We start from the raw sequence: 19,086 nt of genomic DNA, 5'->3' as shown, positions 1-19,086 counted from the left end.
GTCGTTATCAGTCTGACATCCTCACCATCAATCACATTAACCAAACCACGGCGTTGCAAGTTGGCCATGGCCGACTGGGCGCTCTTCCAAGAAAATGCCGCTTTGGAAGAAATTTTTTCAGACAGCCTTGATGTTGATGGCATATGCAATGGTCACAACATGTATCATTACCGCTGCTCACTTCGCCATTCCCCAGACTTCTGGAGGGGTGCGAAAAAAACCGAAAGGTCTGGTGTACACGGGAATGTAGGGAAGCAAAGAAGAGGCAAAACAAAGCCTGGGGAATTTTCCGTCGATACCCCCCACAGGAAAACCTGATAAATTTTAAAAAGGAGAGGGCCAAAGCTCGATATTGTCACGTTGTAGTGACGGCAGTCCAGCGGTCAGGAAGACGCCAACCATTCTTGGAAACGAAGCTCTTCATTTGGGCTGACTTGCGCCCGGAAAAGAAATGAATCACTCGGCGGCGGCGTAAGCAACAAACGTGCTCCTCGGTCGTCGAACTACGAATGTCCGCCGCTCGCGGCATCGCTCAATTTAAAGGCGGCAAGGAAACTTCCAGATAACAGGACAAGATCATCTACAGTAATATAGAAAAACCTAGATGCAGCCTTTCATGGCTGCGATCAATCGAGATTAGTCTGGTCGCTTCTCGCGCCACGAACAAAAGTGATAACAACCCTTTCCTGCAGCCTTGAGCGTGAACGAACAAACACTACAATGATACGTGGCATTACCCCCCTTCCAAAGAAGCATCGTCTCGATGCTTTAAAATGGAAATAAACACGGAGAATGCTTCGAGAACTTAGATTCCTTTAACGTTCCCAATAAGGTGTAAGGGCAGCGGTAAAAGCTTCAAGTCTGGCCGTGTCGTCGTCGTCGTCGCTGTTGTCGTAGTTTTTGTCGTCGTAGTCGTAGTTGTTGTCGTCGTAGGGATCGTCCTCGTCGTAGGGGTCGTCGTCGTCGCAGGGGTCGTCGTCGTCGCAGGGGTCGTCGTCGTCGCAGGGGTCGTCGTCGTCGTAGGGGTCGTCGTAGTTGAGGCATAGTCTTGTGTTTTCGTTGATGGAGGATCTTAGTTCTTAGGCGCTCATCAGCAACCTCACCTCCAGAGGCTGCTTTTCAGTTTAACTTTCGGGGCCTGGGGGAGCGTCCGCGCACTGTGTAGCCTTGGCTAAGAGATACCAAGCGCGGTGACGATGGCGACGGGGAACGTGATAGGCGGTTGGGCGGTGAGAATTCTTCCCGACGCAAAAACTCCTCGATTTCGGCTGGTCGCTGGCCGGGTCGGGGTCGGGGTCGTGGGGCGTCGTAAGAAAACCTTCGGATGCCCATTCTTCTGTATGGGCAGTACCGGAGAATGTGACCGGCTTCTCCGCAGTGGAAGCATAGTGGGCGGCGCTGGTCGGGTGTTCTCCACTCGTCGCATTTCCTCGGCTGGGTGCGACGCTCGTAGGACGGGCGAGTTGGGGCGAGAGGGCGGCACTCCAGAGCAGCTGGCTAAGGGCGATAGGGGCTTGGGTCCCGTCGTCGAGGTACAGGACGGCGCACTGCTGCGGCGTAAGTCATGTCTGGAGGCTCCAGAGGCTGCGTGGTATACTGGAGTCAGGTCCTCCGGGGAATGACTCAGAGGGCTGGCGTCACGACTTGTAGGGGGTATCCCGAACATGGAAGGCTACCCAGCACCTCCACCAGATGTCACGTTGTAGTGACGGCAGTCCAGCGGTCAGGAAGACGCCAACCATTCTTGGAAACGAAGCTCTTCATTTGGGCTGACTTGCGCCCGGAAAAGAAATGAATCACTCGGCGGCGGCGTAAGCAACAAACGTGCTCCTCGGTCGTCGAACTACGAATGTCCGCCGCTCGCGGCATCGCTCAATTTAAAGGCGGCAAGGAAACTTCCAGATAACAGGACAAGATCATCTACAGTAATATAGAAAAACCTAGATGCAGCCTTTCATGGCTGCGATCAATCGAGATTAGTCTGGTCGCTTCTCGCGCCACGAACAAAAGTGATACAACCCTTTCCTGCAGCCTTGAGCGTGAACGAACAAACACTACAATGATACGTGGCAATATATCCGGCGAATTGCTGAGAAAACTTCATGGCAGGGTTATATATCGTCTATAAATAGTTCCACTACATCAAAAAATATGTGACAGCAAGTTCGCAAACTTGATGGCAACTTCTCTCCTTTTGCAGTTCCTTTCCTGACCCCCCCCCCCCCCCCCCTGATGCAAAAACAAGTATTCACGAACAGGCCGACATACTTGGTTAGCACTTTTCCCATGTTTCCAGTTCATTACACTATACTGACTCTTTTTTAAAGCACAAAAACACAGCAGAGAAATAAAGACTTCGAACTAGTGGCTACACTAACGAACCCTACAACAGTTTGATTACAGTTCATGAACTACACAGAGTACTAGCTAGTGGCAAACAGACTGCACCAGGGCCCGACCAGGTACACTATCAAATGCTAGCCCATTTGTCTGAACCTGCGGTAAAAGCACTCTTGAAATTTTTCAACAAAATCTGGGTGTCGGGGAAAATGCCTGAGGCTTGGAAAAAGGCAGCAATAGTACCATTCCTGAAACCAGGGAAACTCCCAACCTCTTCTACTAGTTACAGGCCAATAGCCCTTACAGGCTGCCATGCCAAATCCTTCGAAAGCATAGTAATTATTAGGTTAATGTTTATCCTCGAATCTCGCGAACTGCTTGACCTCCCCCAGTGCGGTTTCAGAAAAGCTTGTTCGACACAGGATCATCTTGTCCGACTCGAAAACACTGTTCGAGAAGAGTTCATACATACACAACACTGTCTGGCTGTTTTTTTTTATATGGAAAAAGCCTATGGTACCACCTGGAGGTTTGGGATTCTCTGCGACTTGGGAGATCTGGGCATCCGCGGTAGAATTTTAAATTGTCTGAAAGATTTTTTGTCGAACCGTACATCTCAAGACCGTCTCGGTTCAACCCTCTCGAGGAACTTCACTCAAGAGAACGGTGTACCTCAGGGATGCATTTTAAGCACTACACTTTTCATCGTAAAAATGAATTCCATAGCCAAAGTAATCCCAAAGTCAATTATGTACTCTGTTTACGTCGATGAACTCCAAATTACATGCACATCATCCAGCTTATCAACCTGTGAAAGACAGGCATAACTCACATTAAACAGACTTGGTAACTGGGCAGACAAAAATGGATTTCGGTTCTCCCCACAAAAAACAGTTGCCGTTCTTTTCTCTCTACGGAGAGGCCTGCATCCTGATCCCACCCTGCATTTAAATGAAACCGTTCTCCCAATAAAACAAGAACACAAATTTTTAGGTGTAACATTCGACAAAAAGCTCACTTTCCTCCCACACATAAATAATGTGAAAGTAAAAGCCTCTCAAGCTCTAAACATACTTAAAGTACACTAAGTAAAGTACACGAAGACACTAGGGCTCTGATAGGACATGTCTTCTCCATATCTATCGTGCAGTAGTGCACTCCTGTCTTGATTACGGGTGTGTGGTGTATGGTTCAGCGAGACCATCATACCTGAAAAGACTGGATCCAGTACATAACCTAGGCTTGCGTCTTTCGACTGGGGCATACGGGACGTCGCCTGTGACTAGTCTCTATGTAGAAACAAATGAACACATCCACCTCAAGAACACATTACACAGGAGTTCTTAGCACTGAACTAGAAGTACTGTGATCATACAGCATTTTATACAGATGGTTCCAAAACAACGCTTTATGTTGGTTGCGCTGTAGTCGAAGACAAACGAGAAAAAATAGTAAGGCTGCCTCAATGTGCGTCAGTTTTCACCGCCGAATCTTACGCCATATCATTAGCAGTAGAAAAAATACTGAAGAACAACATCGAAAACAGTATAATTTATCAGACTCTCTCAGCGTAATTACTTCATTACATCCCAAAAATCCAACAAGGCCATTAATAGGAGACATAGTCCACAATGTAGTAGCTGCCAAAACACAAGGGCTTGGAATTCTCCTCCCTTCGTGCCCCGTCCCCATCATCTGCGACACTTCGGCCGACACTCCGAGCCCTTTGGTCCCCTCTGCGTTTCGATGTCTTGTCTTCGATGCCCTCCATGGCCTTTCCCATCTCGGAATCCGCCCCAAGCAGAATCTTCTCACAAAACGTTACGTCTGGCCCGGCATCAACAAGGACGTGCGCGCCTGGGCCCGTGCCTGCCTGGCTTGCCAGCAGTCTAAAAATGAGCGACACACGACCTCTCCTTTCGGCTCGTTTCCTCCGCCGTCCGCCCGTTTCGGCAACGTACACATCGATATCTTGGGTCCCTGGCCACCTTCCACGGGACATTCATACCTCCTTACTTGCATTGATCAATTTACTCGCTGGCCCGAAGCGTTCCCTCTGCCTGACGCCACCAGTGACAGCATCGCCAGATCATTCGTCGCCGGTTGGGTCTCCCGGTACGGGGTTCCCTCGACCATCACCACCGACCGTGGCGCCCAGTTTGAATCTTCTCGTTTTAATCACCTTACAAATTTACTTGGCACTTCACGAATCAGAACTACTGCTTACCATCTCATCGCCAACGGCATGATCGAACATTTCCATCGTTCGCTCAAAGCATCCCTCAAAGCCCAACTCGACACTACCCACTGGACTGCATCCCTACCACTGGTTCTGCTCAGCCTCCGTCCTACGCTAAAACAAGATCTTCGTTGCACTCCGGCAGAACTTGTCTTCGGTTCGCCCCTGCGTCTTCCTGGTGAATTTTTCGAATCCACCGACTCGTCCACAAGTCCCGACCCTACCGATTACGTGACGCAGCTCCGCCATTTTTGCCGTCACCTCCGACACCAGTCTCAGCCATCTTCACACGTTCCATCTGAACTAGCGACTTGCACACACGTCTTTGTCCGCCGAGACTCTGTCTGCAAGCCGATTCAGCGCCCGTACGACGGCCCATTCCGTGTACTCGAAAGAACACCAAAGTTCTTCATCGCGGACCTTCATGGGCGCACTGACCCCATTTCAATCGACTGCTTGAAGCCAGCCTTCACAGAAGACGCCCCGCCCACTGGCCTTACATGTGTGGTTTCTCTGCCCCAACGGGCCGGCTGCCCTCCTCTGCCATCTTTTCGCGCTACCCCTCAGCAGTGGAAAGTATCGTTCCGGCTTCCAGCTTCACCGGACTCCTTCACTAGCGGGGGGGGGGGGGGCTACTGTAGCAGCAGCATCGGCCTTACGCAGCAGGAGCAGCACCAGCCGCCGAAGACAATGACGCCAAAGTTCCTCCGAATGGAGCTCGACTCTCGTGCCGGCAAGATGCACCGTTCGGCTGCACGCCATCTTACATCTTAGCACTCCAGCTAGTAAATCCATCTTTTCCTTCCTCGTGCCGGCCTCATACTTTTCGGGTGCAACAGAGGCACCCGTGCCGAGAGATCCATCGGCACAGTCAGACCGAAAATACTGTCACGTTGTAGTGACGGCAGTCCAGCGGTCAGGAAGACACCAGAAAGACTTGCAAACGAAGCTCTTTATTTGGGCTGACTTGCGCCCGCAAAAGAACTGAATCACTCGGTGGCGGCGTAAGCAACAAGCGTGCTCGTCAATCGTCGAACTACGAATGTCCGCTGCTCGCGGCATCGTTCAATTTAAAGCCGGCAAGGAAACTTCGAGATAACAGGTCGAGATCATCTAGAGTAATCTGGAAACACGTAGATGCCGCTCTTCGTGGCTGTGATCAATCGAGATTAGTCCGGTCGCTTCTCGCGTCACAAACAAAAATGATAACAGCCCTTTCCTGCAGCCTTGAGCGTGAACGAACAAACACTACAATGATACGTGGCAATACCGAAGGAGATGTTCCGCACAGTGCTGCGACCACACGGCAACGCGGAGCAGCTGACGAGGAAAGCGGGACAAAGCTAGGCCAGGTCCTGATTATGGCTGCAGGCCCCGACCTGAATGGGGAAGACAGATTCATCGCCAACGCAAAGATTCAGTCCCTACTAATTATGACCCCGTAGCTCGGCAGGGCGAAGCGGTACGAGAAAATTACGACCATAAATATCGGGCCAGTGGAGATGGACGCAACTGCTCACGCGGCCATGCCGGAGGGCGGCAAGGGCATCATATACGACGTTCCGCTGGACGTCACGGAGCAGGAAATTCGGCAGGGGCTCAGAGATAACCCTGGCTACGTTGGAGCGAGGAGGCTCGGTAAAAACTCCACAACCGTACGACTGGGGAAGACTCCAAGCTCGAAATTTCTTCTCGCCCCTGTGGAGGAGTTGGACGGGTGCCAGAGGGCGGAAGAGGGACGGTGCAGAAACATTAGATCACATAATATGGAGATGCGTTCGTGCCCCAGGGCGCAAAGCGATTAAACCTAGCGATGAATGGGAGACCACACTAAGAAGCTCTGACGAAAAAACTCAGCGCTTCGCCGTCCGCCTGGCGGCCGAGGCTGAAGAACTTCTAGACAGGGTCGGATGTCCTCCAGCCACGGTGTGACAGACTGCCTCCCCGGACGCCTGCGTGCAGACCCGGAGGTGGCTGCCGCGCCATATTCGTCGGAAATAAATGTTTTTCCTCCGCCCCCTCAACAGTCTAGCAAGAGAACAGAAGTTTGCAACTGGCAGCGAGGTGCTGGAAGTAGTAGGAGAATATGTCTATTTAGGGCAGGTAGTGACCACTGATCCAGATCATGAGAGGAAAATAACTAGAAGAATAAGAATGGGGTGGAGCGCATATTGTATGTTCTCTGAGACCATGAAGGGCAGTTTACCAATACCCCTCAAGAGAAAAGTATACAACAGCTGTATCTTACCGGGACTCACTTGCGGGACAGAAACATGGAGGCTAGCAAAGAGGGTTCAGCTTAAGTTAAGGACCACACAGTGAGCTATGGAAAGAAAAATGATAGGTGCAACGTTGGAGGGATACTGAAAGGTTTCCCAGAAAAATTGAGTGAAGAGATGCACTTTACAATTTTTCACCCTTGGAATTCAAATTTCTCATCGAAATTAGGCAAAGGAAAACGCCTATCCTATTTTGGCGAAAAGTGCAGCAGCAGCCTTGGGCCAACTCACTCGCCTCGTTGCTGCCTGTGATTGGTTGGGCGCCTCGTGACGTCAACAATGATGTTTGCTCGGTCGGCCCGGCTTGGCCGCCGCCGCTTCACATGAAGCACGGCGCACAGTGGTCCGAGGCTGTTGGTTCCCTTTATACGACGATGGAACACATCGAAGATTACCCGGAAGATCTTGGCATCACCTCGTACATGTTCGAACCGGTTGCACAGAGCAAACCTCTCCAAGAAAGAAACGATGCTGGTGCAAGTGGTGCTTTTGACTCGAACGAAAGCAAAGTGTCAGCATCTCCACGTATTGGAAATGTTCTTTGGTAAGTATACCTTTCTTACCAAACTGCATTCATAGATGCAATGAATGAATTCTGAGGCGAGCAAGCTAAGCTCGCCTCCACTGCACTGCTCCACGTAACTTTCCTAATGCAAGGTAAGCGGGATGGGATCGTCGGCATTTTTGTCTTGCCGCTTGTCGGTGCTGCCGCAAATCTGCTTGTAATCCACACAGGCCGTTGGCATGTGCAAGAAGTTGGCATGCGCTTTTTTTGCATGCACTGCTTCACGGTCGCTGCATGCCGGCTCGGTTCATAACACACGTGTAAAACATAAGTTCGCGGCGCTTTGCGTTCTGTCGAGGTGACAAACGTGCGCCTTCCGTTCTGCATGCCAAGATGGGAGCTAGCAGTAAATTAAAATGCTTGTTTAGGCGAGTTGGTTCATGCTGCAAGTCCTTGTAAGAATATTTCCATCTGTTTGCGGCCACCTTTATCGAGCTGTTCTCAGATCTAGCAGCATGTGATTTTTTCACTAACTCGCGATGGCCTTGTGCTGCCACCAAGCAGGCCAAATCGCAAGGCTGGCTGTAGCACATATGGCACACAATTATATAATATTATTATTAATGCATGAAGCCATGCTGCCTCGGAAATTTTTTACGACTACACGTGTTATTAGAAATGTATTCCTGGCAGCTGAGTGATGCCATTGTAAACACTCTACTTCCAAAACAGGTGTTCCTCCGTACACTGCATTCCAATGGTGAATGAAGTAGACTGCTGCTGCTGCCAAGAAATTAATGAGATTATCAGAAAACAGAAGGATGCACAATGCATTACAAGTACATAAAAATTCAAAGATGCTTGTCTCAACAGGACTGTGCTCGAAGAGGCTCTTGCACAACAAGGAACCATTCTATCTGGAAAAGGTGACAAGAACTCCACAAACAGGTAAGAAAGCTCATGTAGCTCTGGTGTAGCTAAGAAAGTATATATACAACAATGTAATTTACTTTCACTTACTTTCACTTCCATAGGCAGTTGAGATATGCTGCATATCGGCAATTTGCATATCTCATATGGAGAAGAATGGGCAAGCACAAGAGGCATATTCTGCCAAGTTGTGTCCTGAAAGCTATCCGCAAGAAATATCCATCTCAAAACAAAGCCTACACAAGGTTCAAACTTTTCTCAAGTTAAGCTAGGGTGAGTGTTTGGCAATTATTAGTGAAGGAACTGAATCACTGCACCTACTGTGCTTGATGTTATTACTCAATTTTGCATGTGTTACCAGTTGCCTTCACAACTTTGATGCGTGTAGTAAATGTTATGACACAAAGTGTGAATGTGGAGCACACAGTTGGATACCTTTTATTTCATATCATGATGCAACAGATCTCTTACGTTCTCTGTCTCCTGTAGCCCTGTGCCTGCAGGAGACCAACTTGGGACCTTGTCACAAAGATGTTTTTAAAAGGTATAAAGTCTTTCGCCGTGACCGTGAACAGGCAGACAGGCTCTCTGGAGGTGTTGCTGTTGTAGTTCAAAGCGGTGTTGCAACCCATGAAATAAAGCTTCAGACGAATTATGAAGCCGTTGCAGTCACCGTCATTAGCTTTAAAGGGGGACACGGGTCTTTGGGACCAAAAAATGCCCAAAAAATCGAATCTTTGAAAATGGCATTTTCAGAATCTACAACTATTAATCTCCAGTTTCACGAATTTTTGTCTCCCAGAAATCAATATTTTTGCCGTATTGCGAAATTTAAATCACCACGTCACCCGATTTTGCGCACGAGCAGACGATAAAAACGGTGCTCTTCCTACTCCGCTGAACTCCCGTTCTAGCGCGCCGATCACAGCCATCTTGGTCTCGTTTGAAAGAAGACTCTCCAGGCTTCCATTTCCCGCCGCTTTTGCTTGCGTGCCCTGAATGGCCACGGAGCAAAGGAAGCACAAACAACAAAAAAAGCGCGAGGCCCGATTCGTTGATACGCGCACGTGACTGAAACGAGCCGTCCCATTGGCGGATTCTCGCATGCTTCATCTGCTAGGCTTGCTGGCACCATATTGCTGAAAGGAGCGAGACCGACGCGCAACGATGCCGCCTAGTAAATTCCGCTCGCGGCACAAGTTCTGTCAGAGGAAGAGAAATAAGCGAGTCAACAACCTTCCTACACGTCCTGCATCATCGGAAAGCACCGACAATGAGCAAGAGGGCAGTGAAGCAGCGTCAGCCGAGGTCGAAGTAAGCCTAACGAGCTCGGCGACAGCTACGCAGGGCGGCCGCGTACGCCGCGACACCGCGATGCTACAGCGTTCGGAATTGCTAGAAATCGAAGCAAAAGCTGAAGAAAAGCTACAAGCTCTGGATTCAACTTCAGCAACGCAGAGGAAACTGGATTTTTGCAGCGACCACCCGCATCGAGACGCCAACGGCAATGCGGACGATACTGCGTTCACTGTTGTAAATCTGGTATCTTTGAACAAACTTTTGAGTGCCGTCAAGTGCAAGGTGTGCGGCGGAAACATTAACGTTTCAAAAGGAGATTGTGAGTACGGTTTAGTCGTGAGGCTCGTTCTCTCGTGCATGAACTGCGGTGAGATTTCCTCTGCGTGGAGTTCGCCGCGCGTTGAAGGCAGCCAAAAAATAAGTCCATTTACTATAAATATTCTTGCTGCACGGGCCATGCAAAGTACGGGAAATCGGCAAACCGCACTGAACGATGTCTTTGCGATAACGGATATATCCCACAGGGGGCTTCACAATAAAACCTGGCAAGGTTATGTGAAAAATAAGCTGACGCCCGCGACAACACGCGCAGCCGTGAGTACGGTTTAGCCGTGAGGCTCGTTCTCTCGTGCATGAACTGCGGTGAGATTTCCTCTGCGTGGAGTTCGCCGCGCGTTGAAGGCAGCCAAAAAATAAGTCCATTTACTATAAATATTCTTGCTGCACGGGCCATGCAAAGTACGGGAAATCGGCAAACCGCACTGAACGATGTCTTTGCGATAACGGATATATCCCACAGGGGGGCTTCACAATAAAACCTGGCAAGGTTATGTGAAAAATGAGCTGACGCCCGCGACAACACGCGCAGCCGTGAGTACGGTTTAGCCGTGAGGCTCGTTCTCTCGTGCATGAACTGCGGTGAGATTTCCTCTGCGTGGAGTTCGCCGCGCGTTGAAGGCAGCCAAAAAATAAGTCCATTTACTATAAATATTCTTGCTGCACGGGCCATGCAAAGTACGGGAAATCGGCAAACCACACTGAACGATGTCTTTGCGATAACGGATATATCCCACAGGGGGCTTCACAATAAAACCTGGCAAGGTTATGTGAAAAATAAGCTGACGCCCGCGACAACACGCGCAGCCGTGAGTACGGTTTAGCCGTGAGGCTCGTTCTCTCGTGCATGAACTGCGGTGAGATTTCCTCTGCGTGGAGTTCGCCGCGCGTTGAAGGCAGCCAAAAATTAAGTCCATTTACTATAAATATTCTTGCTGCACGGGCCATGCAAAGTACGGGAAATCGGCAAACCACACTGAACGATGTCTTTGCGATAACGGATATATCCCACAGGGGGGCTTCACAATAAAACCTGGCAAGGTTATGTGAAAAATGAGCTGACGCCCGCGACAACACGCGCAGCCGTGAGTACGGTTTAGCCGTGAGGCTCGTTCTCTCGTGCATGAACTGCGGTGAGATTTCCTCTGCGTGGAGTTCGCCGCGCGTTGAAGGCAGCCAAAAAATAAGTCCATTTACTATAAATATTCTTGCTGCACGGGCCATGCAAAGTACGGGAAATCGGCAAACCGCACTGAACGATGTCTTTGCGATAACGGATATATCCCACAGGGGGCTTCACAATAAAACCTGGCAAGGTTATGTGAAAAATAAGCTGACGCCCGCGACAACACGCGCAGCCGTGAGTACGGTTTAGCCGTGAGGCTCGTTCTCTCGTGCATGAACTGCGGTGAGATTTCCTCTGCGTGGAGTTCGCCGCGCGTTGAAGGCAGCCAAAAAATAAGTCCATTTACTATAAATATTCTTGCTGCACGGGCCATGCAAAGTACGGGAAATCGGCAAACCGCACTGAACGATGTCTTTGCGATAACGGATATATCCCACAGGGGGGCTTCACAATAAAACCTGGCAAGGTTATGTGAAAAATGAGCTGACGCCCGCGACAACACGCGCAGCCGTGAGTACGGTTTAGCCGTGAGGCTCGTTCTCTCGTGCATGAACTGCGGTGAGATTTCCTCTGCGTGGAGTTCGCCGCGCGTTGAAGGCAGCCAAAAAATAAGTCCATTTACTATAAATATTCTTGCTGCACGGGCCATGCAAAGTACGGGAAATCGGCAAACCGCACTGAACGATGTCTTTGCGATAACGGATATATCCCACAGGGGGCTTCACAATAAAACCTGGCAAGGTTATGTGAAAAATAAGCTGACGCCCGCGACAACACGCGCAGCCGTGAGTACGGTTTAGCCGTGAGGCTCGTTCTCTCGTGCATGAACTGCGGTGAGATTTCCTCTGCGTGGAGTTCGCCGCGCGTTGAAGGCAGCCAAAAATTAAGTCCATTTACTATAAATATTCTTGCTGCACGGGCCATGCAAAGTACGGGAAATCGGCAAACCACACTGAACGATGTCTTTGCGATAACGGATATATCCCACAGGGGGGCTTCACAATAAAACCTGGCAAGGTTATGTGAAAAATGAGCTGACGCCCGCGACAACACGCGCAGCCGTGAGTACGGTTTAGCCGTGAGGCTCGTTCTCTCGTGCATGAACTGCGGTGAGATTTCCTCTGCGTGGAGTTCGCCGCGCGTTGAAGGCAGCCAAAAAATAAGTCCATTTACTATAAATATTCTTGCTGCACGGGCCATGCAAAGTACGGGAAATCGGCAAACCGCACTGAACGATGTCTTTGCGATAACGGATATATCCCACAGGGGGCTTCACAATAAAACCTGGCAAGGTTATGTGAAAAATGAGCTGACGCCCGCGACAACACGCGCAGCCGTGAGTACGGTTTAGCCGTGAGGCTCGTTCTCTCGTGCATGAACTGCGGTGAGATTTCCTCTGCGTGGAGTTCGCCGCGCGTTGAAGGCAGCCAAAAAATAAGTCCATTTACTATAAATATTCTTGCTGCACGGGCCATGCAAAGTACGGGAAATCGGCAAACCGCACTGAACGATGTCTTTGCGATAACGGATATATCCCACAGGGGGCTTCACAATAAAACCTGGCAAGGTTATGTGAAAAATAAGCTGACGCCCGCGACAACACGCGCAGCCGTGAGTACGGTTTAGCCGTGAGGCTCGTTCTCTCGTGCATGAACTGCGGTGAGATTTCCTCTGCGTGGAGTTCGCCGCGCGTTGAAGGCAGCCAAAAAATAAGTCCATTTACTATAAATATTCTTGCTGCACGGGCCATGCAAAGTACGGGAAATCGGCAAACCGCACTGAACGATGTCTTTGCGATAACGGATATATCCCACAGGGGGCTTCACAATAAAACCTGGCAAGGTTATGTGAAAAATAAGCTGACGCCCGCGACAACACGCGCAGCCGTGAGTACGGTTTAGCCGTGAGGCTCGTTCTCTCGTGCATGAACTGCGGTGAGATTTCCTCTGCGTGGAGTTCGCCGCGCGTTGAAGGCAGCCAAAAAATAAGTCCATTTACTATAAATATTCTTGCTGCACGGGCCATGCAAAGTACGGGAAATCGGCAAACCGCACTGAACGATGTCTTTGCGATAACGGATATATCCCACAGGGGGGCTTCACAATAAAACCTGGCAAGGTTATGTGAAAAATGAGCTGACGCCCGCGACAACACGCGCAGCCGTGAGTACGGTTTAGCCGTGAGGCTCGTTCTCTCGTGCATGAACTGCGGTGAGATTTCCTCTGCGTGGAGTTCGCCGCGCGTTGAAGGCAGCCAAAAAATAAGTCCATTTACTATAAATATTCTTGCTGCACGGGCCATGCAAAGTACGGGAAATCGGCAAACCGCACTGAACGATGTCTTTGCGATAACGGATATATCCCACAGGGGGCTTCACAATAAAACCTGGCAAGGTTATGTGAAAAATAAGCTGACGCCCGCGACAACACGCGCAGCCGTGAGTACGGTTTAGCCGTGAGGCTCGTTCTCTCGTGCATGAACTGCGGTGAGATTTCCTCTGCGTGGAGTTCGCCGCGCGTTGAAGGCAGCCAAAAATTAAGTCCATTTACTATAAATATTCTTGCTGCACGGGCCATGCAAAGTACGGGAAATCGGCAAACCACACTGAACGATGTCTTTGCGATAACGGATATATCCCACAGGGGGGCTTCACAATAAAACCTGGCAAGGTTATGTGAAAAATGAGCTGACGCCCGCGACAACACGCGCAGCCGTGAGTACGGTTTAGCCGTGAGGCTCGTTCTCTCGTGCATGAACTGCGGTGAGATTTCCTCTGCGTGGAGTTCGCCGCGCGTTGAAGGCAGCCAAAAAATAAGTCCATTTACTATAAATATTCTTGCTGCACGGGCCATGCAAAGTACGGGAAATCGGCAAACCGCACTGAACGATGTCTTTGCGATAACGGATATATCCCACAGGGGGCTTCACAATAAAACCTGGCAAGGTTATGTGAAAAATAAGCTGACGCCCGCGACAACACGCGCAGCCGTGAGTACGGTTTAGTCGTGAGGCTCGTTCTCTCGTGCATGAACTGCGGTGAGATTTCCTCTGCGTGGAGTTCGCCGCGCGTTGAAGGCAGCCAAAAAATAAGTCCATTTACTATAAATATTCTTGCTGCACGGGCCATGCAAAGTACGGGAAATCGGCAAACCGCACTGAACGATGTCTTTGCGATAACGGATATATCCCACAGGGGGGCTTCACAATAAAACCTGGCAAGGTTATGTGAAAAATGAGCTGACGCCCGCGACAACACGCGCAGCCGTGAGTACGGTTTAGCCGTGAGGCTCGTTCTCTCGTGCATGAACTGCGGTGAGATTTCCTCTGCGTGGAGTTCGCCGCGCGTTGAAGGCAGCCAAAAAATAAGTCCATTTACTATAAATATTCTTGCTGCACGGGCCATGCAAAGTACGGGAAATCGGCAAACCGCACTGAACGATGTCTTTGCGATAACGGATATATCCCACAGGGGGCTTCACAATAAAACCTGGCAAGGTTATGTGAAAAATAAGCTGACGCCCGCGACAACACGCGCAGCCGTGAGTACGGTTTAGCCGTGAGGCTCGTTCTCTCGTGCATGAACTGCGGTGAGATTTCCTCTGCGTGGAGTTCGCCGCGCGTCGAAGGCAGCCAAAAAATAAGTCCATTTACTATAAATATTCTTGCTGCACGGGCCATGCAAAGTACGGGAAATCGGCAAACCGCACTGAACGATGTCTTTGCGATAACGGATATATCCCACAGGGGGGCTTCACAATAAAACCTGGCAAGGTTATGTGAAAAATGAGCTGACGCCCGCGACAACACGCGCAGCCGTGAGTACGGTTTAGCCGTGAGGCTCGTTCTCTCGTGCATGAACTGCGGTGAGATTTCCTCTGCGTGGAGTTCGCCGCGCGTTGAAGGCAGCCAAAAAATAAGTCCATTTACTATAAATATTCTTGCTGCACGGGCCATGCAAAGTACGGGAAATCGGCAAACCGCACTGAACGATGTCTTTGCGATAACGGATATATCCCACAGGGGGCTTCACAATAAAACCTGGCAAGGTTATGTGAAAAATAAGCTGACGCCCGCGACAACACGCGCAGCCGTGAGTACGGTTTAGCCGTGAGGCTCGTTCTCTCGTGCATGAACTGCGGTGAGATTTCCTCTGCGTGGAGTTCGCCGCGCGTTGAAGGCAGCCAAAAATTAAGTCCATTTACTATAAATATTCTTGCTGCACGGGCCATGCAAAGTACGGGAAATCGGCAAACCACACTGAACGATGTCTTTGCGATAACGGATATATCCCACAGGGGGGCTTCACAATAAAACCTGGCAAGGTTATGTGAAAAATGAGCTGACGCCCGCGACAACACGCGCAGCCGTGAGTACGGTTTAGCCGTGAGGCTCGTTCTCTCGTGCATGAACTGCGGTGAGATTTCCTCTGCGTGGAGTTCGCCGCGCGTTGAAGGCAGCCAAAAAATAAGTCCATTTACTATAAATATTCTTGCTGCACGGGCCATGCAAAGTACGGGAAATCGGCAAACCGCACTGAACGATGTCTTTGCGATAACGGATATATCCCACAGGGGGCTTCACAATAAAACCTGGCAAGGTTATGTGAAAAATAAGCTGACGCCCGCGACAACACGCGCAGCCGTGAGTACGGTTTAGTCGTGAGGCTCGTTCTCTCGTGCATGAACTGCGGTGAGATTTCCTCTGCGTGGAGTTCGCCGCGCGTTGAAGGCAGCCAAAAAATAAGTCCATTTACTATAAATATTCTTGCTGCACGGGCCATGCAAAGTACGGGAAATCGGCAAACCGCACTGAACGATGTCTTTGCGATAACGGATATATCCCACAGGGGGCTTCACAATAAAACCTGGCAAGGTTATGTGAAAAATAAGCTGACGCCCGCGACAACACGCGCAGCCGTGAGTACGGTTTAGCCGTGAGGCTCGTTCTCTCGTGCATGAACTGCGGTGAGATTTCCTCTGCGTGGAGTTCGCCGCGCGTTGAAGGCAGCCAAAAAATAAGTCCATTTACTATAAATATTCTTGCTGCACGGGCCATGCAAAGTACGGGAAATCGGCAAACCACACTGAACGATGTCTTTGCGATAACGGATATATCCCACAGGGGGGCTTCACAATAAAACCTGGCAAGGTTATGTGAAAAATAAGCTGACGCCCGCGACAACACGCGCAGCCGTGAGTACGGTTTAGCCGTGAGGCTCGTTCTCTCGTGCATGAACTGCGGTGAGATTTCCTCTGCGTGGAGTTCGCCGCGCGTTGAAGGCAGCCAAAAATTAAGTCCATTTACTATAAATATTCTTGCTGCACGGGCCATGCAAAGTACGGGAAATCGGCAAACCGCACTGAACGATGTCTTTGCAATAATGGATATATCCCACAGGGGGCTTCACAATAAAACCTGGCAAGGTTATGTGAAAAATGAGCTGACGCCCGCGACAACACGCGCAGCCGAAAAAGTGATGATGGACAGCGCCCGTACCGTTCGCGAGCTCTACAGAGAGTTGCACTTGGACAACCCTGGAAATATCGCTGTCTCGTTCGACGGCTCGTGGGTGACCCAGGGTCATACATCACACATCGGTGTGGGCGCAGTGATTGAGCTGTTCACTGGGCTCGTACTTGAGTATGTTGTGTTCAGCAACTTGTGTGCGGGGTGCAAGCGCGGGCCTGCAGAAAGTGATCCATCATATGAAGAATGGAAGAGCAGCCACAGGCGTCAGAAAAACACAGAAAAAAAATCTGGCGAGATGGAAGTGCAGGCTGCACTTGTCATGTTTCAAAGGTCCTTAGAGAAGCATGGCCTTCGATACACGACTGTTTTGAGTGATGGAGATAGCCGCGCATTTCTGGCACTGCAGGGGGCTGATGTATATGGTTTTATAAAAGTGCAGAAAGAGGACTGCACAAATCATGTGCAAAAGCGCATGGGCACGGCCCTGCGCAATGCGATTGCAAAGCACAAAGGCGAGGGAACAGAGAGCCTCAGTGGCAAAGGCAAGCTCACGGGTGACCTTGCGAACAAGTTGACTTCATACTACAGCTGGGCTCTGAAGTCTCACTCCGGAGATGTTGAAGCAATGCACCAGGCAGTGATGGCCACCTATCATCACGTCACATCGAATGATAATGTGTCAAACCACAGCCTGTGCCCAACAGGCCCAAACTCATGGTGCCGCCAAAATGCTGCCGCAGCAAAGGGAGAGCCCACTCCGAAGCACAGACATAACTTGCCATCGCATGTGTGCAAGGCACTATTGCCCATATATGAGCACTCGGCAGACCGAAAGCTGCTGGAGCGTTGCCAGCGAGGAAAAACTCAAAACAGCAACGAGAGTTTGCACTCGCTGATATGGTCACTGGCACCAAAGGAGCGCCATGCATCATTATTTGCAGTTGAAGCAGCTGTTGCAGAGGCTGTTGTCCGTTTCAATGCAGGCAATCTTGAAGCGCCTTCTCAGATACTCAGCGAGCTGGACATTAACCCTGGCCTCAGCAACAGGAAGAGGATGGCCGAGAAGGATAGGAGACGAACAACAGAGTCTACGCGCAAGCGGGCCTCTTCTGCAAGTGTGCAACGGGCATTGCAAAAGAGGCACTCCACCCACAAGGAGCAGTCAAACTACATGCCTGGCTCTTATTAGCCCTCAGGAAATATAAATATGCAGCTATCATCTTGATATTCAATAAATTTTGGCCCATTTGGGTTTTTCTCATTTTTCTCAATTTGCAAATTTCTGACACCCGGCTGGTTTGGGACAATGATATCTCTGCATCTAGAGCAGATAGAGATGTAAATTTTTTTGCTAAAGGAAGCTTAAGGTGCAGGGGTTGCAATGTTCAAGGCAGAATTCCTTTATCAGGCTTCAAAAATTAATAATTTTGCAAACTTTTGAATGCTTGACAAGCACATTTTCAATGCTGTTGTTCAAAGTTTCATTAAATTATACACATGAGTAAAGTGGAAAAACTGCCTTGAACATTGCATTCTCTATTCATTAGGCTATGTAGCCATGCAAAAAAAGATTAATTTTTGCTGAGCCATTTTTACTGTAGCGAGGTACTAATTAATGACTAATTAATGTGATGTAACTTGAATAATAATTAAGTTAGGAAAAAAGAAAGACATTTGAAACCAGCACAAAAAACTGGGCAAGACAGTGAAATTTCATTATTATTGGCTAAGAAATAATGAAAATAGTTTTAAGACCAGTGTCCCCCCTTAAAACAATTACCATATGCACAGTGTATCTTCAACCACACCTCACAGTAACACTCCATGACCTAGAAGCACTTTTTAATCAGTTACCAGAGCCATATCTGGTAGTCTGAGATTTTAATGCGCACTCCCTGTTTTGGGGGAGTGAACAGACAGACACTAGAGGTCGGGTTTTAGAAGATTTTATTCTATGCAACAACATTTGCCTGCTCAATATGGGCAAATCCACATATTGCACTCCATCCTCGGGAAAGATGAGCTGTATAGACTTGTCTTTTAGCTCTCCATCCGTTTTTACCGATTTTAAGTGGGATGTTCTTGATAACCCGTATGGAAGTGATCACTTTCCAGTTTTAATTAATTTTTGTAGGGTCTGCTCGCGGGCAGCTCAAATCCCGCGCCGCTCACCGCGGGTAGCCTCGACCCCTTCTTCCCGAGTGGTGGGACGGGGGGAGCGAGGCTAGGAGGAAGCCTTCTTAAGGCGCGACCGCGAAGGCTGGCTCTCTCTCTCTTGGACCAGCCCTGCCAGAGGACCACCTGACCCCGCTGCCCCAACGACGACCGACCCCCCTGCAATGTGAGAGAATAAACCTTTTAGTACAAAGACCTGCCTCGAGTCACTGCCTGTGCGTCCCCGCGCAGAGGAATCGCCCACGAATAATGGCGCCCAACGTGGGGCCCGAACCCACGACCCTGAGGTTAAGAGTCTCATGCTCTACCGACTGAGCTAGCCGGGCAGGTACGGGCGTATCCCAGCACATCCTTTCTCATGCCTGGCCATGTTGCGACACGGCATAAC

General features: G+C 49.8%; 1 protein-coding gene, 1 long non-coding RNA gene and 1 pseudogene across 2 annotated transcripts in view; 2 read left to right on the top strand and 1 right to left on the bottom strand.

Annotated features, from left to right (window-relative positions):
- The window catches only part of LOC149367885 (uncharacterized), a 147,285-nt gene that overhangs the window by 105,238 nt on the left and 22,961 nt on the right, over nt 1–19,086 (bottom strand). The gene's annotated exons all lie outside the window — the stretch shown is intronic.
- LOC149367888 (P2X purinoceptor 7-like) lies at nt 7,233–8,560 on the top strand (annotated as a pseudogene).
- On the top strand, nt 9,461–17,721 carry LOC149367887 (uncharacterized). Its single transcript, XM_089567431.1, has 2 exons — nt 9,461–9,915; nt 16,245–17,721. The coding sequence occupies exons 1-2, from the start codon at nt 9,461–9,463 to the stop codon at nt 17,710–17,712; spliced, it is 1,923 nt and encodes a 640-aa protein (XP_089423557.1). The 3' UTR covers nt 17,713–17,721.

Source organism: Amblyomma mixtum, chromosome 1 (assembly GCF_055824585.1).
Source record: "Amblyomma mixtum isolate Tamu chromosome 1, ASM5582458v1, whole genome shotgun sequence".
Classification (NCBI taxonomy): Eukaryota; Metazoa; Arthropoda; class Arachnida; order Ixodida; family Ixodidae; genus Amblyomma; species Amblyomma mixtum.
The sequence above is the reverse complement of the archived record's forward strand: the minus strand, read 5'-3'. Positions and strand labels throughout refer to the sequence as shown.